The sequence below is a fragment of the Elaeis guineensis genome, chromosome 1 (assembly GCF_000442705.2).
Source record: "Elaeis guineensis isolate ETL-2024a chromosome 1, EG11, whole genome shotgun sequence".
In the NCBI taxonomy this organism is placed as follows: domain Eukaryota; kingdom Viridiplantae; phylum Streptophyta; class Magnoliopsida; order Arecales; family Arecaceae; genus Elaeis; species Elaeis guineensis.
The window spans coordinates 177187596-177212497 of record NC_025993.2 but is presented as its reverse complement, the minus strand read 5'-3'; the positions used below and the strand labels follow the sequence as shown (position 1 = coordinate 177212497).

At 39.2% G+C, this 24902-nt stretch overlaps 2 protein-coding genes across 2 annotated transcripts; one reads left to right on the top strand and one right to left on the bottom strand.

Moving 5' to 3' along the window:
- Positions 1 to 431: 431 nt before the first annotated feature.
- LOC105032102 (pentatricopeptide repeat-containing protein At1g08070, chloroplastic) lies at positions 432 to 2744 on the bottom strand. The gene has a single exon (XM_010906452.4). It carries the CDS (start codon positions 2742 to 2744, stop codon positions 432 to 434), a length of 2313 nt encoding a protein of 770 aa, XP_010904754.2.
- A 15237-nt stretch (positions 2745 to 17981) lies between these two features.
- LOC105032101 (acyl carrier protein 2, chloroplastic) lies at positions 17982 to 24145 on the top strand. The gene is made up of 4 exons (XM_010906451.3): positions 17982 to 18177; positions 21470 to 21580; positions 23165 to 23287; positions 23799 to 24145. The coding sequence occupies exons 1-4, from the start codon at positions 18118 to 18120 to the stop codon at positions 23925 to 23927; spliced, it is 423 nt and encodes a 140-aa protein (XP_010904753.1). The 5' UTR covers positions 17982 to 18117; the 3' UTR covers positions 23928 to 24145.
- Positions 24146 to 24902: the final 757 nt, after the last annotated feature.

Sequence of the window (24902 nt, the reverse complement as noted above, 5' to 3'; positions counted from 1 at the left end):
TTATAAGAGTTAGAGTTCACCAAGAACAGATGTCAAATTCCTTAAATAATTTTTGAAAACTGCTGCGAAATAATGTTTTGTATACAAGGGGAAGGGAACTATTAAGACTTCGGACATTCATTAATTAGATCTCAAATGCTGTTAGGGGACAAAGGTGGTACAGCATTTTTAGAACATTTATGCAGCGAGAAATGAGATAGCCTCCGGACCTGCCATTGCTAGATGGAAAGTTATGACCCCTTTATTAACAATATATTTTGCTGAGATCATCTCTCCTTGAGAGTTCAGTTGAAACATCTGTAGAACACCTACCCCGAGAATTAAGGCTGGTATTAATAGGCCATTCTCATGAGCCGAAGGATCCTTTTTTCTTTTTGGGAGAAGAAGGATCCTTTTCAAAGGACAGAATTTTAGAATGAGTGCCTTCCATTTCACCAATAGCCCCCACAAGAACAACTCCCTGCACTGAAATGGTGAAAGCGTATTCGGTCTCTAACTGTTATCTCCCTCTCTTCAAGCTCCGACAGCAGCTCCATAACCCTATGACAGTCATTGCAAATCCTTAAATTCTTAATGATCCTAATTGGAGATCTTGATTCTGAGCTAATGAGTGCAAATGACAAGGCCAATTTCTCGCTATGCCGATACAAAACTTCCTCCTTGTCCTCCTCATCCAAGTTCTTAAGTAGAGCTCCCCGGTCCGGTTCATAGCCGAACATTTTGAGCCGCTTCACCAGCTCATCCCAAGCTCCATAGATCTCATTCGATCTCGGGTGCGACCGATCTCCTGCAGTAAACTCACGAACCACTCCACCAAGCTCAACTGTGCTACACCCTGGCACCTTGTGCACCTGACGTGCCCTCATCTGAGCCCTGACCTTCTCAACATTTCCCCACTTCCCCATCGATGCATACACATTAGAGAGAAGCACATAGTTTCCATCATGTCCTGGGTCCAACTCTACCAGTCTCTGTGCAGCCACTTCTGCTAGCTCCAAGTTCTGATGGGATCGGCATGCTCCAAGCAACGCTCCCCAGATGACTTTGTCAGGCTCGAGAGGCATGCTCTTCACTAATTCATAGGCTTCGACTAATTCTCCAGCTCGGCCAAGCAAATCGATGACACATCCATAGTGCTCGATGCATGGCGCAATGCTATACCGACTCTGCATCAGTTCAAATAGCTCCAAGCCCTTCCCAACCAATCCTCCATGACTGCAGGCATTGAGCAAGCCAACAAAGGTTGCATCATTGGGAACAATTCCATCCTTTTCCATCAAATATAACATCTCAAGCGCCTCATTCCCTCGCCCATGAATGCCCAGCCCTTTGATCATTGCATTCCAAGAAGCCAAATCTTTCTCAGGCATCTCTGCAAAAAGGCACCTTGCTCGGTCGAGGTCTCCACACTTGGCATACATATCGACGATAGCAGTCATCAAGACTGTGTCTGTTTCTATCCTGTTCTTTCTGATGTAAGCATAGACCCATTCGCCGAGACTCAATGCACCCATCTGAGAGCATGAATTGATCAAGCTGATCATTGTTACACTATCAGGCCTGATCTTAACTCCATTTCTCGACTTTTGCATCAGGCGAAACAATTCAATCGCCTCAGCCGGTCTCTGGTTCTGAGCATACCCGGTGATCATCGCATTCCAGGCTATCAGATCCTTCTCAGGGATTGCATCAAAAACTTCTCGAGCCTCTTCCGTTCTACCAACTTTTGCATAAAGATTCAACAGTGCCGTTGAGACTGACACTGAATTCACTGACTTCGCAAAGCTCGCAATCTGATCGACCACTTTGCTTTCCACCGAGCAAACACTGCTGCAGGCCGACACAACGGCTAATAATGTAGCATTGTCAGGCTTAATTCCAGCCACAAGCATCTGAGAAAAAACCGATAAAGCCTTGTCGCTCTCGCCGTTCTGAGAATACCCGGAGATTAAAGCATTCCACGAGACAGAATCCCTCTCGTGCATCTTGTCAAAAAGATCCTGAGCTACATCCATCTCTCCTGCCTTCACATAAGCACTCATCAAGGTGTTCCATGAAACCACATCTCTTTGAGGCATCTCGTCGAACAAGGCCCGTGCCGAGTCCAAATCCCCTGAATTGAGTAACCCCGACATCACCATGTTCCAAGAAGTCGAATTAGGCTCTTCCATCTGCTGAAAAACCCAAATGGCAGATTCGGACCGGCAGCACTTGAAGTACATGTGGATAAGCGAATTCAGCACGATGACATCACGACAGGTGTTTGTGTTTTTGACCAAACTAGCATGGAGTTGTTGTCCAAGGGCGAGGTTGGGGAGAGCAGCGCAGGCCTTGAGGATATAAGGGAAGGTGAAGCGGTCCGGGGAGAAGCCGCGGAAAAGGAGTTGGTCGATGAAGAAGGAGACGGCGAGGTCGGGGAGGGAGTTAAGGGTGTAGGCTTTGAGCAAGGAGTTGCAGAGGACGAGGTCGGGGTGGGGGAGGGAGCGGAAGAGGCGGGCGGCGTAATTCGTGGCGCCGGAGGAGGCGCAGGACGCTACGAGCTTTGTGATGAGGATGGTGTCATGGTGGAGGGATTGGTGGAAGAGCTGAGCTTGGATTTGCTTGAGTTGGTGGAGGCTAAGATTGTGATGGTGATGGAGGAGAAGGGAGAGCGAGCCTTGGTGTTTGGGTCCGTTTGGGAGGGGAAGAGGTGGTGACGAGTGGCTGCTTCTGAGGGGTTCTGCTGTGACTGTTAAGAGTGCCATGAGGTTCCGAGTGGCAGTTGGGAAGTTGAATCCTACCTATGGCCATAATATTGATATAATATAATAGAAGGATTCAACTATACACACACACACACACACACACACACACACACTATGATATCAGGAGGATTTTCCTTTCACCATTTAGGTTTCTTTTGGCCATTTGATTTGACATGAACGTAAGGTATTAATTTATCCACGGACAATCTGGTTACATACATGACTAATGTGATAATTAAAAAATAATAAAAAAGCATGGCGGTACAATCCATTTTCTTACTTATTTTTTTTATAAAATTAAAATATGAAAATTGATAAAAAAATATGTTTGATTATCTTATTTTTATTTTTAAATATTTTTACTATTTTTGAAAATATAAAAGTAAAAAAAAATCACTTCCACTATTTTTTTTAAAAATAAATTTTTATCCCTCTCTCATCTCTCCTCTCCAACTCTCAATCTAGACTCTATCCTTCTTCATCCTCAAGACCTTTGCCACCCTTCTCCTCCTCCCCCGGTTGCCCACCTTCTCCTCCTCACTGTTGCCCACCTATTTAGTGACTTCATCCACCACTATGTTGCCATTCTCCTTTGTCCAAGCATCTCTTTCGTCTGTCCATTTTTTTATTCCCAGCATCTATCTTTTCTTATCATTTACCTATTCTTTTGTTCTCAATATTTATTACTTTATTCTCAACATCTATCTTTCATTGTTGCCTGTCTTCTGGTTCATTGTCTCAAGAGTAACGATGCTCATTCGTTCCTAACATCCGTCGATCTCATTGAGTGTGCTCCTATAGGCTTTACATGTTGCCTCCTGTTGGGATAGATTTTCGTCACTTAGCCGACTATCCTACCTTTTCATCCATGAATCGACTAAGAAAACTGCGTTGACTAACCAACAATCAATCCGACTCGATTATACAATGTTCCTCCCCAGTCGGATAGACATCAGATGCCATTACTGATATTCAGTCGACTGAAGGATGAACGCCCCTGATTGGTACTACCCCGATTAAAGTTAATATGCCTCCTACGGCTGCTCAGCCTACAATCGATTACGTCAATTGAAGATACGGCATCTTGACAATTTTATTCTACTGACTCAGATAACATGGATCTCTATCGACTAACTGCAAACTGAATATGGCCATTATACGACTTGGAGAGGTCACATCAAGATCATGTCACTCAGACACCATATCCAGACCGGCCAGCTGTGCGCCATAATGGTTACTACGATCTTATTAAATGCACCCCAAGGGTTATTTATTACGCCCCACACCTTGTAGCATCTGCCACCTTGTGTGCGTCGAATAAAGAGTACGCTCGCTGTCAGAATTTAAAGATGCCCACATGGCGCCATACCGTGCCGTACGATAAGACATGATCGACTGTCCTCTCATCATTCATTTTGCTTCCTTTATAAATAGAGATAAGCGGGGACCCTTTCAGGTATGCATAAACAAGCCATCTTAGAACCATAGACTCTGTCTCTCCTTCCTCTTAAAGCGTACATTGACTTGAGCGTCGGAGGGTCTTCGTCAGAGCTACCTCTGACGGGATTTGTTTTGCAGATCTTCCTTCTTTTAGCGTCGAGCTGAGCCCAGCACCATCTCAATTCAAGTTCCATCCTCGCCCTTCGTCTTAACCTTGACTATGTGCACCTTCTCTGGTAATGGTACCTCACTCATCAGAAGTTCCGTCACCAATTGACAGGCTCAACTACTAGTCGGCTTCTATCCGACTACTTATTACCGACTACCTACCGGAGTAGGACCGTAATAGTTTGGTGCACCAAGTAGGGGGAGGGGGGGATCTGTTGGATAAAACTCTCTCCAAGAACCTCCATGGCCAAGACAAAGATGCAGAATATCTCTGCTAATTCGATTGGACGCTCATCGCGGTGTGACGCACCTCCGACGATCCTTGGAGAGCCAAATGCTTCACGACTGTCGGTGATAGTAGATCCTGGGTTTGCTGCCCTTGTGCAGCAGATCAAAAGTCTAATCGAGATCGTCCAAGGCCTCCAATAACAACAACAACTAGGAGAGGTTGCAGCACATGATGCGTCTTCTAGGCACAGCCACCAACTACGATCTCTAACCCACCATTTTACGCATCTTTCCCATTGAGTGAGTTCTCTGCTTGCCCAACGACCGCCACATTCGAAGTCAGTGCACTTCGCATGCTGACTTTGATGATCGTCGGTCCCCACGTTTTTCTTGACGAACTCAATATAAGGGGAAGAGGCTGCGGTCACCCTTGGGATCTTTTTTTTTTTAAGAAAAGGCTCTACTCTAGGCTACTCGCGGCATCCAGATATGTTGCAACAATGGCTGGACGAGTACAATCAAAAATTGAAGGAGACAGATCGCTGCCTGGAATGGCTCCAAACTAATCATCGTGATCTGATTAATAAATTTGGCGTCAGTACAAATCCACCTTTCTCAAGATGGATCCTCAATGAGCCGGTTCCTAGTTGGTTCAAAATATCGCAAATCGAGCCATACGATGGATTTATGGATCCATTTGATCATCTTGAGAGCTATAAAGCCCTCATACTTCTACAAAGGACATCTGATGCCCTCCTCTATATTACTTTTTCGATTACGTTCCAAAAAATCATGTGGGCATGGTACTCAGGGCTATAGTCGGGAAGCATCGATTCTTTCGAATAGTTCGAGCAGCTGTTCTTGATGTACTTCAGCACAAATCGAAGAGTACCCAAAACTACTGACAGTCTTTTTTCTATTTACCAACAAGATGGAGAATTTTTGCGAGAATTTATGGTGCGTTTCAATACTGCCACCTTGGAAGTCAAGGACCTCGATGAGGCAACGGCCATTGCAGCGATGAAGCGAGGACTTCGAAACTTTAAGTTCACCTACTCTTTAGATATGACGCTTCCTTGATCCTACGTCGAGCTCCTCGAATGCATACAGAAGTACATCCATACCGAGGAAGCTGCGACTGACCGTCGCCAGTTCGAAGAAAAAAGTCAGAAGAAGAAGGCAAGGAAGGGAGGAGGCTCCAGGGAGCCCAGTCGAATCCGAGCCGAGCATGAGGCTCCACCTCCCTTACTGAGCCAGAAGCCCAAAAACTTCATGGGTAGGTATGACTCCTACACTCCTCTGACTACTTTTCGATTGTAGATTTTGATGAAAATAGAAAAAAAAAGCTTCCTTCATCGACCTCCGCTAATGAGAATAAAATCTCATGATCGAAAGTGCTACTGTTGCTTCTATCACGACTATGGATATGACACGGAGGAGTGCCACCAGCTGAAGAATGAAATCGAGAATCTGATAAGGTGGAGATATCTTGAGAAGTACGCATAGGAGTATCATGTACAGCTGCCTTTCGATCTACCTCATTCGAAATTTGAAGAGCAGACTCACATCCAACCAACAGATGGCGTGATCAACATGATCTCGGTGGGACCATGACCCTGGGGGGCAGACGACTGTGAAAGCACTTCCAAGGCCATTGCACCGACAATGACATCATTTTTACTGAAGCAAATCTGCGAGGAGGCCAAACTCCTCATAATAATGCTGTAGTCATGTCAATGATAGTTGCCAATTATGATGTAAAGAGATATCTTGTTGATTATGGAAGTTCTGCTGACGTGATTTTTTATGATTGTTTCTCCCGCATGCAACAACTTTCTGCTAAACCTCTCAGACTTGTTAATGTTCCTCTAGTCGTTTACAGGTGACTCTATCAAAGTAGAGGGTGAGATCGAGCACCCCATCATGGCTGGGCAACCACTTTGGTAATCGATCGTTCACCTCAACTTTTTCGTAGTTTGGATCCCATCCGCCTACAACATCATCTTAGGGTGGTCCGAATTGAATGCATTCCGAGCAGTCATCTCAATCTATCACCTACTCGTATGCTTTCTGATAAGGAATGGACCTTGTGAGATGCAAGGAGACCAATAGTTGGCCCGATAATGCTACTTAATCTTCATTAGTGAAAAAAGGCCAGTTGAAACTCTTCTCGTCGATGATAGACTGGATCAGAGAGAAATTAAAAGTTGAGGAGAACCTGCAGAACAGCTCATCTTAATTCTTTTACTCGATGGAGATCTGACTAAAACCATTCAAATCAGATCCTCACTAAGCAAGGAATTGCAAGAGGAGCTGATTAGTTTTCTGAGAAGAAATGCCAACATCTTTGCCTGGTCTGCCTCCGACATGTCGGGCATCCCTCCAGAAGTTATTGTCCACTGACTAAGCATTGATCCCAACCACAAATCGGTGAGACAAAAGAAGAGAAGTTTTGCTCCAGAATGATAGAAGGCCCTCAATGAAGAGGTTGACAAGCTGTTGGCGGCCGATTTCATCCACGAGACTGTTGGAAAATATAGACGATTTCATGCATGTATTTTAAAATTTTTTCGAATAAATTATGAAGAAAAGTAAATAGATTAATCAAATTAATCTAACATATATATGATCTAATCATCAAATCAACCTACTCTAGGATCTATGACATGATATGTTACATATAAAATCTAAAATAATCATATGATAAAATTTGAATGCATGGATGTAAGCAGTAGATCAAATCTACACCTATTTGAGTTCAGAACTTGATATCTGATCGTGGGTCAATGATCGTCGCTGCTGAGAGATATGATAGAGATGATCCTTACTGGTTGCTCACAGTCGCACATGCACCGACCTCTACAGGAAGTCCACTAGAAGCCCCGATCTGATTGGTTTCCTAGAGAATGCTAGTTCGCGCGAAGACTTTTTTCTTGATTGATTTGGATCTTTTTTTCAAATCTCTAAAATCTTTTAGAGATTGAAGATGGACTTCAAGAGGAGTTGAAGAGGTGAAAGAAAGATGGAGAAAAAAATAATTTTTTTCTTATTTTTTTTCTCTTCCCAAAATCTGAGGAATAAAATCCTAGAAACTTAGATTTTGCGCATATCCAAAAAAAAAGGACTCTCCTCTTCTTTTTCTCCATAAAGCCACACACCAAAACCTCCTCAACATAGAGAACTCCTTCTCTTCTATCTTACACATACAAAAAAAATAATAAAAACCCTTTTATTGGCATGTAATAAGGTTGGGATGAAGAGTCCTAGAGATCTTGGACTCTTTCAAGAGATGTTGCCTTTCCACAAATTTCATGCCCCAAAAGAAACATGGAATGCTCCTTTTCATAATTTTTCATGTGAAATCAGATCCTTATCTGATTTCTCACATAAAAAATTCTCCAAAAAGTCGCACAAAAGAAAGAGAAAAAAAGGGATGGCGTGTGGAGTGATTTGGATAAGAACAAACTCTCTTGATAAGGAATGTTTTGAAATCTAATTTCAAAATATTCTTTTTATCAAAACCAAATCAGATTTGGATGTGAAATAGAAAAGAGAAAGAGCTCTTTGGCGTGAAAAAATCTTGTGCAAAAACTTCTTGGGCATGGAGAAAAGTTGGCATCAAAATTGGTGGCGCAAGGGAGAAGAGTCCATTCTAATATGGACTCTTAATTTTCTTATTTGAATCCAAACCAAATCACATCTGATTTAGCCAAAATAAAATAGATAAAATCTAATTTAATTAGGTTCATAAATTATTAATCAAATTTTAATCAAATTAAAAATTGATTGAACTAAAGTCCTGATCAAATCAGAGATAACTTTTTCTTAACGATTAGGTCATCTCATAGCCTAATCGGGTCAAATCTAATTGAATCTAATTCAATTAGATTTTATTTAATTCTCTTTGCTCAATCAAATTGAGCTAATTAGTAATCTAATTACTAATTAATCCTTCATTAATTCACTAAAACTTGATGAATAAATTTATTGTAACTTTTGCATAAGGTTAACCATCAATCGAATTGACGATTAAGCTCTTGAATAATTCTCAATCGTTGATCAGCCATATGATCAGTCAAAAATTTTTTTTGAGTGTGACTTTATAGGTTCGAACCTAAGTCGATAGTACAGGAATAGATTTTTAAACCAATCGATGTAACCATCTAGCAATGGTGACCCGACATCCGGATAGATCGACTGATGGCGAAGCAATATTCAAGAATCTATTGACGTATGGTTACCGTATAATTCATTCTTTTAATCCTAATGCTCAAAGACGACCTAGGATTTAACTGTCAATCTTAGATAAGTCATCCATATTATATTTCAATCTTTTAAATCCATCACATGGATTATCCGAGCTCAGATTTTGTTAAATTGAAATACATTGATACATTAACTCCTACTAATTCGAAGGGGTCAATCCCATCTTGACTCACGCACCAACTTGACAAGTACTTGACTGCACTCAGAAATCTTCCGTCACTGAATTATAAACTCAGATAGTCCGACACTAAAGTACAGTGAGTTACTTACAAGTCATCGTGGTGATCTCAGATCGGAGAGACACTTATACCCATACCCTTCGCAAGCTATCTTTGACAGTAGAGTGCTCTATAGTTGGTCATGTTCAGTGATGTACTCCTACATCTCACCTGCATGCCATATCAGTGTCTCCACACCATTTGGTTACGAGGACAATCAACGCATATGGCACACAATGACCTACATTTGATATCACTATCGTTCTAATAATAGCGTATCGTTTGATCGCGTGACCTACACTTGATATCGCTATCATTCTAATAATAGCATATCGTTTGATCGCGAACCAGTTTAAGGACTATACGATAAATCTTCTTTTATCGATCAAAGTAATCTTAAGAAATTCATCATAATATAGGAGTTCGTTAGAAGATGTAACTTTATGATGAAAAAGATCAAATAATTTTTATTATTAATCAATTCATATATATTTATAATTAACATAATTATCAAATGATTGACTTTAGGACACAATTTCCAACAGAGACAACCTATCCAGATTGGCTCACGAATGTGGTTATGGTTAAGAAAGCAAATGGTAAATGGTGCATCTGCATCGACTACACCGACTTGAATAAAGTCTATCCCGAGGATAGCTTTTCTCTCCCTCGAATAGATCAGCTAGTTGATGCAACAGTCGGACATCAGCTACTCAGCTTTATGGATGCCTTCTCCAGCTTCAATCAGATCCGGATGGCATTTGAGAATGAGGAGAAAATAATATTTATTACCAAAAAAAGTTTATACTGCTACAAAGTCATACCCTTTGGCCTTAAGAATGTCAGAGCAATATATCAGAGACTAGTCAATAAAGTCTTTAAAATCTAAATCGAATGTAATATGGAGATTTACATCGACGACATGCTCATAAAAAGCACTAAAGCTATCCTCCACATCAGTGACCTGATCGAGGCATTCGATGCCCTGAGGAAGCACCAAATAAAGCTAAACCTAACTAAGTATACCTTTGGCATCACGTCAAAAAAATTTCTCAATTTTATGGTGACAAAAAGAGGCATCGAGGTCAATTCCAAGAAGATCAAGACGGTTCTTGATATGCAACCTCCTAATTCTTGAAAGGACATTTAGAGATTGATGGGCTAAATTACGTCCCTAAGTCGATTTATCTCCAGATCTATAGAATGGTGCCTCCCTTTCTTTAAAATCTTCAGACAGATAAAAAACTTCACCTGGATGGAGGAGTGTCAAAAATCCTTCGACGAATTGAAGCAGTACCTCAGCTCTCCTCTATTTTTGATGAAGTCCAGTACCGACGATGAATTACTCATGTACATGGCAACCACTTCTGAAGCCATCAGCTCGGTGCTGGTCTGAGAAGAAGATAAAGTGTAAAAGTCTATTCACTATATAAGTCGAGTGCTGCGTGATGCTGAAATGAGATATTCAAGGATTGAGAAGGTCGTCTTTGCGATCGTGACTACTATTTGGCGATTACGGCCCTACTTTCAGGCCCATTCGGTAAAAATCCTTACCAACCTCCTCCTAAGGTCTATACTTCATGGATCAAATATCTCAGAGAAAATGGCAAAGTGGATGGTCGAGCTCATTGAGTTTGACCTTTCTTTTGTCCCAAGAACGTCAATTAAATCTCAGATCCTCGCCAACTTCATCGTTGAATGTACTTCAACAAACAATGATTAAGTCGAAGGCAACTCCCCTCAGAGCGCTCAAGAGCCCACTTGGATTTTGCACGTTGATGGAGCTTCAAACGCTCAAAGGTGCGGTGCGGGCCTGATCTTGACTAACATTGATGGAATGGTGATTGAGTATGCTTTTCGATTTGGCTTTAAAGCTTCAAACAATCAAAGAAAATATGAGGCCCTAATAGTCGAACTCAAGATTGCTCAGGATCTCGATGTCAAGTGCCTGCGGATATTCACTGATTCGTAACTCATCGTCAGACAATCCTGAAGAGAATATGCAGCTCAAGATCATGTTCTCTCTAGATATTTACAAAGGCTTAAGTCTCTACAATCATATTTCGATTACTTCAAAATTTCTCACATTCCTTACTCTGAGAATGCCCGAGTTGACTTTTTGTCCTGTCTCACCATCTCTGGTTGTGCAGACCTTGAAAAAATCTTCATCGAGTATCTCGAAAGCCTGAGCATTGACTCAGAAGAAGAGAACCACCAGATTGAAGTCAGACAAAAGCTAAGTTGGATTGATCCGTTCATCAATTTCTTAACTGATGGGGCCTTGCTGACTGATCCTGTCGAGGTGCGCCAAGTAAAAAGGTTGGCAACTCGATACGTGATCATTGACAATCAACTTTACAAAAGGTCAGCATCTCTACCTCTTTTCAAATGTCTCCGACCTTTCGAGATCGACTACATCCTCTGGGAGGTACATGAAGGCATTTGTAGCAACCACTTGGGGGGCATGTCACTGTTTTATAAAATCCTCCGATAAGAATATTACTGGCCAATCATGCAGAAAGATGCATATGATTTGGTATAAAAGTGTGATCAATGTCTAAGATTTGTCAATATTCAGAGGCTCTCATCCAGCCATCTTACAGCCATCTAAACACCCTGACCATTTGATCAATGGGGTGTGGACCGACTCGGTCTATTTCCGCCTGTCAGTGGATGAAGAAAATTCTTTATTGTGGCCATCGACTACTTTACTAAGTAGGTCGAAGTTGAACCATTGGCATAGATAACGGAACAGAAGACTACTAATTTTTTTTTTGAAAATCCATCATCTGCTGATTCGGTCTGCTTCGAGCAATCATCATTGACAACGATCGATAATTCAACAATGCTAGATTCAAAGAATTCTATATGAAATATCATATTATCTACAAGCTCACTTCGATCGGACTTTTTCAATCCAATGGAGAAGCTGAGGTGACCAACAGGATGATTCTTCAAGGCCTAAAAACCAAAATTGATCAAGCTAAAGGAAGCTGGGCCGACAAGCTTCAAATTATCCTGTGGTCTTATCGAACAACTTCTCAGATCCCAATCGAAGAAACTCTATTCAAATTGGCATTTAGAACCGAAGCCATGATTCCAGTTGAAATCGGTCTATCTTCAACACGAGTGGAGTACTATAACGAATCTACCAACTCGGATAAGAGATGAGTAGACTTAGATTTACTTAAAAAAATTTGAAAAAAAGCTCAATTAAGAATAATCTCCTATCAGCAAAGGGCAGTGAGATATTACAACTCTCGAGTTAAGCCAAAGATTTTCAGAGTAGAAGACTTAGTCCTGAGAAAAGTAAAAATTTTCAAGCCCACTGAGTAGGAAAAATTATCTCTGAATTGGAAGGGTTCTTACAGAGTCTCGGCAATCCTACAACTAGGGGCGTATAAAATCAAAAACCTCGATGGCATCGAGATTCCTCGAATTTAGAATGTCAAAAACCTACGAATATATTATCAATAAGAATACCTTCGTCAAATAAAAAGATCTTTCTTCTTACAAGTCATGTGCTAAAATTCTCGGCAAACTATATTATAACCACTCCCTTATCGGCTTGTACCCGACGAAGTGCTAGTCGGCTCATACCTTACTAATGAAGCCGAGAGTGGGCCTGTTCTTAACAATAGGTGGGTCCTTCAATTACAAGCGAACCTGCCAAGAGCTACAGCGTCAGATTGAATACGAGACTCAGACAAAATCATTGCGTTAAGTGGCTAAAATTTGATTATCGAAGCCGTGCGGTCCGACAACTCTACCATATTCGCAACCTGCCCAAGGGTTGCAAGCATAAAAGGTACAGTTCGTCATACGATCCGATAAAAATTAATTGCGCTAAGTCAGCTCAATACCGACTAGTCAAAGATCTACCGACTTCATAACTTGATCAATTTTGTGGGAATGTTACAGCCTACTCGGCTAGCTACTTCTTATGAATTATTTGACTGATTTTGTTACTTAGTCAATTTTGTGGAAAGGCTACAGCCTACTCGGCTAGCTACTTCCTAAGAATTATTCCACCGACTTCATAGCTTGATCCATTTTGTGGGAAGGTTACAGCCTACTTGGCTAGCTACTTCCTATGGGTCATTCTACCGACTTAGCTACTTAGTTAAATTAGTGGGAAGCCTGTTAAGAAAATGAAAAAGAGAAGTGCATGGAGGCAAAAGAAGTCGAACAACTTATGAAGAAAGTTTTCATTTCATTTCCAAAAAGTTTATTACAAATACACAAAAAAAAAGAATATAAAAGATGTTCAGGAACTCGGTTGGGGGCAATCCTCTTCGGCTTCTGCATCCTCATCGCCTGACTCGTTCGATTCCTTGTCGGGTTGGAGGTAGCTCAAATCCACCTTGGGCATGAGATGGTGAACTTGCTTCTTGCATTCTTGAAAGTCGAGTTAAAATACATCTGTCTTGGCATCAACAAGCTCATCTTCATACTCTTTCGACTTGCGAAACTCGATCAGTGCCCGAGAAGCAGCTTCCTGAGCTCGAGTTTCTGCCGACGTCAATTTTTCTTAGAGTTCGACAGCAATCTTCTCGGCTTCCTTGGCGGCATTCTTGGCCTCCTCGATAGCCTTCTCTGCCTTCAGTACCCTCTCCTTCTCCTCGGTGAGGGCGCTTTCAGCTAACTCCATCTCTGCTTGATAATCGACCTTCAACTTCGTAAATTCTTCTTTGTTGCTTCGCTGCTGGGCCGTCAGATTGGCCAACTCGGCCTCTAGCAGAGAGATCTTCTCTCTACTCTTCCTTTCCCACTCCTCGGTAGCTTGGAGGAGCTCGTTGGAGACTTTGGCCTGCGCACGAGCAGTTTGGGCCTAATCCTCCAACTCGTGGTTGATTTGGGTGGACTTGATCAACCCTTCAGACAGAACTGTAATATCGTGGATCATCTGCAATACAAAAAAAAATAAAAGAAAAGACGAAGGAGAAAGAAGATCAAGGAAGAAAACCTCTAAGAAAGTGAAGAGAACTAGCGACAGGGTCTGACACCGAAAGAAGACCGGCATCGAAGAAGAAGACTCACGACAGCAAGACCCTCGACAGAGAAAAGGGATGACATGGACTCGAGATGGAGGAAAAAAAGGGGTGAAGCTAGAAATGGAGGGAGATCAACCTCTATATATAGATTTCCTTAACGGTCAAGATCGACACCGAGTACCATACCTAGCCCGAAGATGATGACATGTAGCGGCAATCTTGGCCGCTCGGCATTTGTTCAGCACACCACCGTTCAGATCTTGCAGAGTAGGCTCAATCTATGTGATCGCAGATCGGGCCAATGAGTGACTGACATGTGGATGACTCGAGTACACATACTCATTATTATCCTATCAGTCTATCTCCTGTCTTTATACGAAAGATCATCTCGAGCTCCACAACATTTATTGCCACATGACTTACGAAAGGACGGCGTCGCCGCATGAAAAGACACGGCAACAATTCGCCCCACGAAATGACGGCCGAGTTGTAGTCGCTTAAAGTGACGTGTAACGGACCGAGGACGAACTCCTCTCGCCCCTAAGTTAGACTCGGGAGTTGGGGGGCAAGTGTTGGGGTAGATTTCTATCACTTAACCGACTATCCTGCCTTCTCGTCTATAAGCCGACTAAAGAAATTGCACCGACTAACCAATAATCAATCTGACTTGGTTATACAAAGTTCTCCCCCAGTCGGATAGACATCAGGTGCCATTGTTGATGTCCAGCCGACTGAAAGATGAACGCTCCTGGTCAGTACTATCCCAACTAGAGTTAATGTGCCTCCCACGGCTGCTCGGTCTACAACCGACTTAATAGTCGGTTAACAATCGACTACGCCAAATGAAGATACGGCATCTCGATAATTTCATTCTGCCGACTCAAGCAACATGGATCTCTACGGACTAATTACAAACTGAATATGGCCATCATACGACTTGGAGAGGCCACATTAAGATCATGTCACTCAAACACCATACTCAAACTAACTAGCTGCGCGCTATGATGGGATACTACGATCTCATTAAATACGTCTCAAGGGTTATTTATTACGCTTCACGTCCTGTAGCATCTGTCATCGTGTGTGTGTCGAATAAAGAGCATATTAACTTGAGCATCGGAGGATCTTCGTCAGAACCACCTCTAGTTGGACTTATTTTTGATTCCTTCTTTTGGCATCGAGCTAAGCCCAGCACCATCTCAATCCAAATTCCATCTTTGCCTGTCGTCTTGACCTTGACTGTATGCATCTTCTCCAGTGATGGTATCTCACTCATTAGAAGTCCCACCACCAATTGACAAACTCAACTCCTAATCAGCCTTTGTCCGACTACTTACTACAGACTACCTACCGAAGTAGGACCGCAATACCTCCAATTGTCCTCCTTCCCATTTCTTATCCTCCTTGATGCTTGTTTAGTTCCATGCTTTCAGTTTTTGTTATAATTTTTAGTTTTTACTGTTACAAAACAAACAGGCCGGACTAAAAAATAAAAATAAATTTTTTAATAAAAAATAAAAATGATACCGACCGTAGGTTGAGGTTTTTTTATCCATTTGACCGTCGCCTAAAAGAAGGCAGAACCCCCTCGTTGGTGAGATGGAAAATTGATGCTTGTGTCTGTGATCTCGCTTAGAGATCGGATCAGCTGGAAGGCCTACACCTCAAAACTTTGACGAGAGCCATGAATTAGTCCGCCAACAAAGCCAAATTGCCACAGATCCTATGCAGCCACGTTCGAATTCTACCTACACTTGCTGGTAAGGATTCCTCGGGCACGTATTTCCGCGTAGAGATATTTATGCGGTTTTTTTTTTTTGGATGTAAGGCGGGACGGCAGATCGAAAGAGCACGCAGAGGAATTTATGTGAAATTAATTCAGACACCATAACCTAAACGCCTCACTCCACTCTGTTAAGAAATGGAACCATGGGGGGCATTTGATGACCTAAATGGAAGCATGATGATGTATTACCACTATTGATCTTCGTCTCAGAGTAATCTAATCTTCGATAAGACCAATATATCTAATATATTATAATTTAATAATTAAAATTTTTTAAATATTCATGAAAAATTTGTTTGATATCATTAGAATTTAAAATTATGGACCACATAATAACAAAAATATCTCGATAAGAAATTTTTTTTTTTTATGTACTCTCAATTCTCGTGAATTAAAAAGATAAGCAAATGTACTGGTCTTACAGTGATCTTATTATTTTGTCCCTAATTTTACTTTTAATGGCCACTAACTCACTATCTCTCAAAATTATATCATGTTTTGGTGCTGGATATGATATTTCATAGATATAATAAAGTATAAATGACCACATCTCCTTTGGCTCTAATATAAGATTCCGATAGTCAAAAAAAAAAACTAAGCTCAACCCTCATGAGATAGAATGGTTAAAGAAAAAAATATTTTTTTTAATATCAAATTTGGACAAATTGAATCATAATTAAATCTACGAAGCATAAGCCAATCAAAATATTTTTTTTTATTTATAAATTTAAAGCTATCAAGACAATCAACTTGAAAATTTTTATTATAATTCTCTACTTCTCACTAGTTGTTCTACCCATGAGAGGACTCATCAGTTATGAACATGATTCTTCATTGTTAATGCACTCATAATTTTTAGTAAATTATATGACAATAACAAGCATATATATATATATATATATATATATATATATATATATATATATATATATATATATATATATATATATATGAGGGGGGGGGGGGGGATGTGGGTGGGGTGATATATAAAAGAGAGGCAAGATGCCACCTAACTTTTTATAGCTTACGCGATCATATGCACAAGACAGGAGGGATAGATTGGCCATAACATGTGCATTGAATGAACTAGGGTACTATTGTTCTTCCTTTTCCATGTAGTTATTCTCTGTTGTATTATTCTCCATCAGTACATGAGTATAGCTCCAAGAAATTTGCACTCAAAAAATTCTAATAAAACATTTTAGAAAATAGATAAAGCTACGGGATGGATCTATACAAAAAATCTATGCATCCAGCATCCTATACAAAAAAAAAAAATCCCTACATCTCAGGTTCCATACAAAAGATTTTAATTAAAATTTTTGCTTAATTTTATTGACTATATAGGCAACATCGACGGAAATTTTTACAAGCTTCTCTAAATTTGGAAGGCAATAAGGTCTTGAGAATTGAATTTTTTTGTTCAAAGACACTGTCATTCAAAATATTTTTATCATATAGTATGTTGGGGGCTCAACTACTTAATATCAAGAAATAAAACGACAACAAATAGTTGTTGATGATTTTTTTCACCTTTTAGTATCAAGTAATGGGCCTTTATAAAAAAAAAATGCTGAAAAAAAATCTTTCTAATATTAAGGATAAATTATATTTATATTTAATAATTTAAAAAAATTATATTTATTTTTTTGAAATTTATCTTTGTCTAACATTCTAATCTTAAGGACCTATTTGGATGATTGAATCCAAAATTTTATAGGATTTATAAGTTAGATTAGTAGAATTATAAAAAATCAGTATTTAAAAATAATTAAAATAATTTTAAGTGACATAATAATTATTTAAAGATAATATGTATATATATATAGTCATATTCCTACTTAAGAATAATTTTTAAAAATTATTTTATAATATAGTTAATTTAATTGGATGTAACAGTAGATCGGACAAATTAATTAACGATGTAACTGTAATAAATCTAAGGTTTAGGTGGTTTTCGTACCCCAATCAAATATCTGCAAGATCTCTATGGCAGCCGTTGCAACGTTAAAGATATCTGTCAGCCTCAAGGGTATTTTCGTCATTAAGCCAGCTCCCAACCACTTCTGCGCGCTCTAATTTTTCTCTCTTCCGTTCGCTTTTTTTTTTTTTTTTGCTCCGATACTCCCAAAGCTCAGTCTGAAAGCACTCCCTTTCTCTCCCGTCTTTAAATACTTCGAGGTGCTCATCGCCCTCCCACATCTTTCTCTCCATCTCCTTCTCTTCTCCCTCCCCGTCGTCCTCCTCCTCCTTCTCCTCCTTTCAATCGATCCATGGCTTCCATCTCTGCGACGGCTAAGTCCATTCCCACCCGGCCGCGGCATTCCCTGCAGGTGTCGATTTTCCCACTTTCGATCTCTCATTTCTTTCTCGATCTGTTTCTCTTCTTGAATGTTTGCGGATGGATCTCGATTTATGCTTTGCTGTTGTTGGAGGAGCGAATCGGTACAAAGCTGTTGATTTTGTTGATTTTTGGAATTGATTGGTGGAGATTGGAGGTCTATCTCTCTTTTAATAATGATTTATGGGCTCAAGTTGCGAATTTTCCATTCTTGTCGTCGAGAACTTAAGTGCTACATTTGGTTTGAGGGAATTGAAGCCTCTTGATCTACTCAAATGAATCAATTTTATCTGATCTGCTGTTTATAAGAGCTAGTGAGATAACTATAAATGATAATCTGAATATAATTTGGAGTTCACTTCCGATGGGAAAGGATAGAACAAATGGCAATGGCATTTTCCCCCTAGTGTACAGAATTTTTTTTCCCTCTAAAATGTAAGGTGTTGTGAAGTTTATTTGCATCGTATTTATTCTACGACAACACAGCAATTTATAAATATAAGGTGAATGTAAAATATCATGCCTGTTAGAACTGTAATTCCACAAGTTATTCCAGTTTTTGTTTTTTACAGTTTCTAGAGTAGTTTTTGTTTAAGTGTGGCTTTATTCATAGAAGGAAAAGGAGACAGGCATAAATAATGGCTTTATGCTTGGCAGTTCGGGCTACCCCCTTCTTTCGTGATGAGGGATTTAGTTTATGACAGATTTCCCTTGGAATATATGCCTGACATAGAAAAACTTGAGCAGCATAGCTACACCTTTTTTGTGTCTGTTTTCTGCACGCTATTTGGCAGGCATGAGGCTTGCTCCAATACTTTGCATATTATTCCCAACCAAGCAATGCCTAAGAGTTTGTTTTTATTAGTGAAATAACAGAACAAATGAAAAATGGATCGATGATATTATGATAAGTAGAAAATCTCTTTTATGTTGTGAAGAGAAGTTCTTAATCTACATTTCTCTCATAAAACTGTTCCTACTTAATCACCTGAATGCTAGCTTGAATGGACACGAAGAACAGAAACAGTAATAAGTTGCAGTCTTTTGCCTCATCTTGCCGCTTACAGAAATTTCTTACCTTAAAATAAAATAACCACATAACAATGCTTTGCCATGACCTGTTATAATTTGTAAATGGGACATGACTCTTTTGCATACTCTCCTTGCGTGTTCTTAAGTTGAACATTTCTTAGTCTTGAGATTCTACTCCCAGAATATGAAGAAAAGCTTAGGTAGATTGGACCTAGTATTCAAATTTGGTTAAATCTCTTAGTTGCTTCCATGTTACACTTTACTCATGGTAGACATGATAGAACATTTTTGAATTGGTTTTATGAGCATCTTGTTAACAAACAAGTGATGTAGGTTTCAAAAGCATTGGATAGCTTTTTATCTACTAAATTCTCATACTCTTATTCTTCATTTGAACCAATATGGTGCTTCCCTCTGTACTTTGGGCTGCCCTCTCAGGAGCTCTTGTGCTCTATCTTTACCCTCCCATTGGTTGGATAGAAAAGCCTAGGGTGGGCTGGCCCTGATAAAAAAAACTTCTTCTACTTAAACTCAGTTTTACTGTTTTAGTTTATTTGCTGGTAGTTTAATTGTTAAAGGATCAGATGAGGTCTTAAATTGATTAAGTTTGGTTCTGCAAAGCTAGCAATGGGAATCAGGGCCACCGGCAATCTCATATCTGTTTAACTTGAGCCTTTTTGTATAATGCTCTAGTTGAGGCAAAAAATCATTTGAAACCCTACATTCATGTCTTAGAGAGAAAAATTTGTTTACTGCAAAATCTAGATATTTGGTGGATCTTCTATAATCTTCCAGGTTGCTGAATGTTGACCTTTTTGCATTTTTTCGTGGACCAGATGGTAAATTTCTGTTGTCAAGATACTTCTAGGGACTGTTTAACTTTTCTTCCTAGAAGTCTTGTGACCTGCATATTATTATTATTTTTTTTCAATCAAAGGGACATTGCATTTAACATGTTTTGAGATATTGATTAACTCTTCTATTATTTATAGAGGAAAGCTAACAATGTCATTTTTTCTTCAATTGTGTCACATGTTTGTTATGATTGTACTTTCAACTATATGTTTTGCATGCTTTTTTGGACTCTTGCATTAAATATGGATCCTTTAATAGGAGGATCTAAGTGATTAGTTAGGTTATTCCTAGAATGCTTGAGGTTAAGGTAATTAATGGACATCTGATTCAATATTCCTCTCAGTCCATGAGAGATTTGAGAAACTAACCCCCACATAGTTCCATGATTGAAATTGTATAAAGCATGACCAATAATGGTGTACATTTGTAGAAGGCAGGACTTTGATAATTGTCCTTGTTGAGAATTGACACAAACAGTTCTAAACTTCTGATTGTTACATCTAATTTGTTAAAATTATTCTGTTAGATGCATGTCAAACTAGACTTCAAGAATAATAGATATACCCAGGATCTGTCAGGAAAAGTCGCTGAAAAAAATCATTGGAATTATTCAAAAATACAGAAATTTATAATCAAGTCTACATTAGTGCAATAAGATCCTAAAATGATCTGGAACATGAAAATCTGCAGAAAACCTCCTTAAAATTCACATTCAGGAAATTAATGTTCATTTTCCAAATCATAATTTAGGCTCTCTCATGATTTTTCCCTTTATAAAGGGAAAGTAAAAATAAAGCTCAAATTCAATAGATAATCGGTGTAGTTCTAGTACCAATTTCTAGGTTGAAGTATCAAACCCAATCAATCCCAGTTTGTCTTGTGATCTGTTGGCCGTTGAAAAAATTAAATCTGAATTTTGGAGGAAGAATTTTGTTCAGCCTTAAAGGTTAAACATATTGACCAATAACCTTTTTTTTCCTTTTAATTATTGGATTTAGTCAACATATCCCAGGTTTTGCTTTATGGGTCATGAAGGTATATAGTTACTATTTACACATTCATGAATTTCATGATGTAAAAATAATATTTTCTTTCACCCCAACAGCAAGTCTCTGGGTATCTCAAAGAATTGAGGAAGTGGCTTCTGTGCATTTGAATTTTGACTATAGTTAATGTCATTATTGATGAAAGTGATACAATTTGCTTTTTGTGAAAGAGTAACCAACTAGAATAGTTGATCAGAGTTATGATGTTTATTTATTTATTTTTTTCAGTAAGCCTTGACAAAATAACTTATGACTTGGAGTTTTTTATGGGATAACATTGTTCTGTCTGTACACGTTGCATTCCTGTCTCTGGAATAATGATATGGTGCTTTATGGGTGATTGATATGCAGGCAGTTAATGGGATTTTTGGTCTAAAATCAGTTTCTATTTCCAGCCTACGGAGAAGCTTTCCATCAATCAGATTGCAGCCAACCCCAATGCGCTTCCGGGTTTGTTGTGCTGTATGTAACCCTGACCGTGCTTTTGTTGTAGAGTTCATATGTGTTCTCATGTTAATAATCTAGTACAGTGGTAGGTGTAGAATCTGTCTTATTTATTGTTAGTAGCCCCAAATTTAGGACATCAAATTGCTGAGGGACATTGTATGTCTAATTCTGGATGTTACTTACCATGATCAAGAACCATATATCTTCTATTCTTCTATTGGATACTATTTATAACCTGTCGGATGCATATTCAAATTGGATTTGTTTTATACACTTGGATACTTATCAATTTTTTGTGGTCAAAGCTTTTAAAAGATTGGTGGAGTTGGACTTACAGTTTATCATGCCTTAATAATCTCAAACTAAGCTATTGTTTTTCCAGAGATTGGCCAAGGTTTGTATATATTGAAATAAATTTGCAAACTGTCATTTTTCTTATGTCCTTAAGCTAATTGGAAATGTTGGATGAGAAACATGTATGGTGGAAGACTTTAAGAAAGAACATCTTTTAGCATATATAAAATATTTTTGAATATATGTACTTAGCTGAAATTAACTTTTTCTATACCCATATATCTGCACCCCCACACCCCCCCCCCCCTCTCTGCTGAGTTGGATGCTTGGATTCATGTCCAGATCCAATTCTAATGTCTGTGACCATGTTGATCTGTTGATAGTCACCAACTGGATGAAATAATCATGGCAAGCTAGCCTTCCAACTAATTGCATATATATAAATATCTGTATTATCTATGGAGGTTTCTCTCATGTTGACCTAATTTTAAGTCTATGCATTGGTATATGTACATGTTCTTTTAGGCTTTAAAAGTATCAAGCTTATGAACATGATGTTAAAGGTGGCATGGCACAAAACTGGTCTTATGCTTTATTTGTCTTCCCCAACATAGAGTGAAACACCAAAATGTTGCTTTTGAAGTATATGCATGTATATTTATACTTCACCAAGTAACTTCCCATAGTGTTTTGTTAATCCTGAAGATGCAAAACATTGTATCCCATACATTTTATGCCTTGCTGACCTATGAACTGTGTCAGTTGCATTATTTGTCTTAATTTTTATAATGACGGAGAATGACAATGAAGGCTTTGTTTGGCTGCTGGTAACTGAAAATGCTGGGTACCTGAAATTCTGTCAAGGTAAAGTTGTGGCACTCATGTTACACTCAGGTCTAACTATTAGAAGTGTTCCCAATTGGCCTTTGCCCCTAGCAGTGCACTCATAGATGTTTTGGCCATAGATTGGGCTTCAGAATCCAGGTTTCCTCTGAAGTTACAGTTACATGTGAAGTTGCGTTTACGGTGAACTGGAAAACACAGTGTTGAACAGGTGGACTCACAAGCGGCTCGCTTGCATGCAGCAGGACAGGCCATAAAGTATAATTCATTGTTTCCATCTGCGGAATGTTTGTGAATCCATATTCCATAAATAGTGGTCTTCTGTTAGTTCAATAGCAGGGTTAGCAGTCACTAAAAATGCATAGATGACAATTTCAACTTCGGAAGCTGTCTCTGAAGGTTTTTTGTTATTTCTTATGGATATCACTGTAATTAACATTAACAAAATGGGCTTTCTTGCAGGCCAAACCAGAGACAGTGCAGAAGGTGTGTGACATCGTGAAGAAGCAACTGGCACTTGCGGAAGACATTGCAATCACTGGAGAATCTAAGTTCTCTACACTCGGTGCTGATTCACTTGATACGGTATTTATTCTGGCCATAATCCTGGATCACCTGTAACATTTACAAGAAGTAACTCACCCTAGTATAAAGCCCTCCATACTCAAGGACAATCACACCTCAGCATAGTCTTATCTAGATCTACTAGTGCTGGCATCAACATCTTATTGAAGAATGATAAAGCACAATGTACAAATCAACAAATGGTGGTGACCCACTTTAATGCCCGAGTAGTCTGTAACTCCATAAAAAGAATGAAGTGTCATGTGCCTGTGTGGCACTGTCTTGGGCTGAACTTTAATGATGGGAGGACAGATCAGAGACAACAATATTGAAGTTGCGGGACCATTACTCCTGTTATAAATAGATGTCCTGCTTATCCCTTTTGGCTGATCATAATTTGTTGGGTCAAATAGGCTTTAGATTGAATGGTTTGAAGAATCATCAAGATCGCATCTGTATTGTTGGCCAATCCTTTTGGAAAGTAAATGTCCTCTTTTCTATTTTTAATACATGGTCAATCAAACTTGTGCAGGTTGAAATTGTTATGGGTCTGGAAGAGGCGTTTAACATCAGTGTGGAAGAAGAGAGTGCGCAGAACATATCCACAGTGCAGGATGCTGCTGATCTGATTGAGACGCTTGTGGCAGCAAAATCTGGATAAATTGAACAAGAGTGCTTGGGAAGTGAAGTTTTTATTTTAAGCACCCTTTAACTATCTTAATTTTGCGCTTTTGTCATTACCAGCTTGCCGTTAGATGTTAAACGTCAGAAGACTGCACTCTCAGCCTAAGGTTTTTATCTCTTTTTTCAGTTGCACTGTATCCAACCTGCTATGACGGTAAACTTTTCCCAGATTGTGAACTAAATTAGGTTTTTGTCCGTGGCATCCATGTTCTGGACATTCTAAACAAATTTGCCATGCTCTATTTTAAAATTCAATTTTGAAGCAGCTCCGGCAATTATAATTTTATAAATGGGTGATGAGATTATGAGCTGTCTGGGCATATTCAGACAGCTACTATCATCCGTTATTACTGCAATCCGTGAAAATTTTGCAATAAAATTGTAATTTGAGTAAAATAATCAAGATCTCTCTATGGTCTTAAATTGTTTTATGATTCTTCATATCAAGATAAATATTGAAGACCTTGTCCTGCAAAACAAAGTTTTAGAATATAATAATCAGTGGAGGTAAAACTTAAAGAAATTTTAATATCTATGCAGAGAATCAAAATTAAAAATTAGGTCTTTGGCAAGTACTTGTGAGTTCACACTGCAACCATATTGTGAAACCATGTACGCTAAAGTGAAAAATTCTACTCAACTAAAATGCTCTTGTATCACAATGTTTTTTACATCAAATATCACAAATGGCAGATCTATTTTAGTGAAATAAATTGCAATACATTTGAAGATGCATAAACCACAAGAAATAGGTCAATGCATTATTTTTCTGAAAGAAATAGATCGATGGAGTATGCATAAGATAATCTGGTTTATAAATAAGCCAGATAACCTGACAAGCCAGTGTCTTCATGCGTTCTAGCTATTGCAATTTTTGTAAATTCCAAAAGTTGTTTGCTAAAGAAATCCCCAATGGTCCTCGGACCTTATGCTAAGAGGTAAAGACCTTATG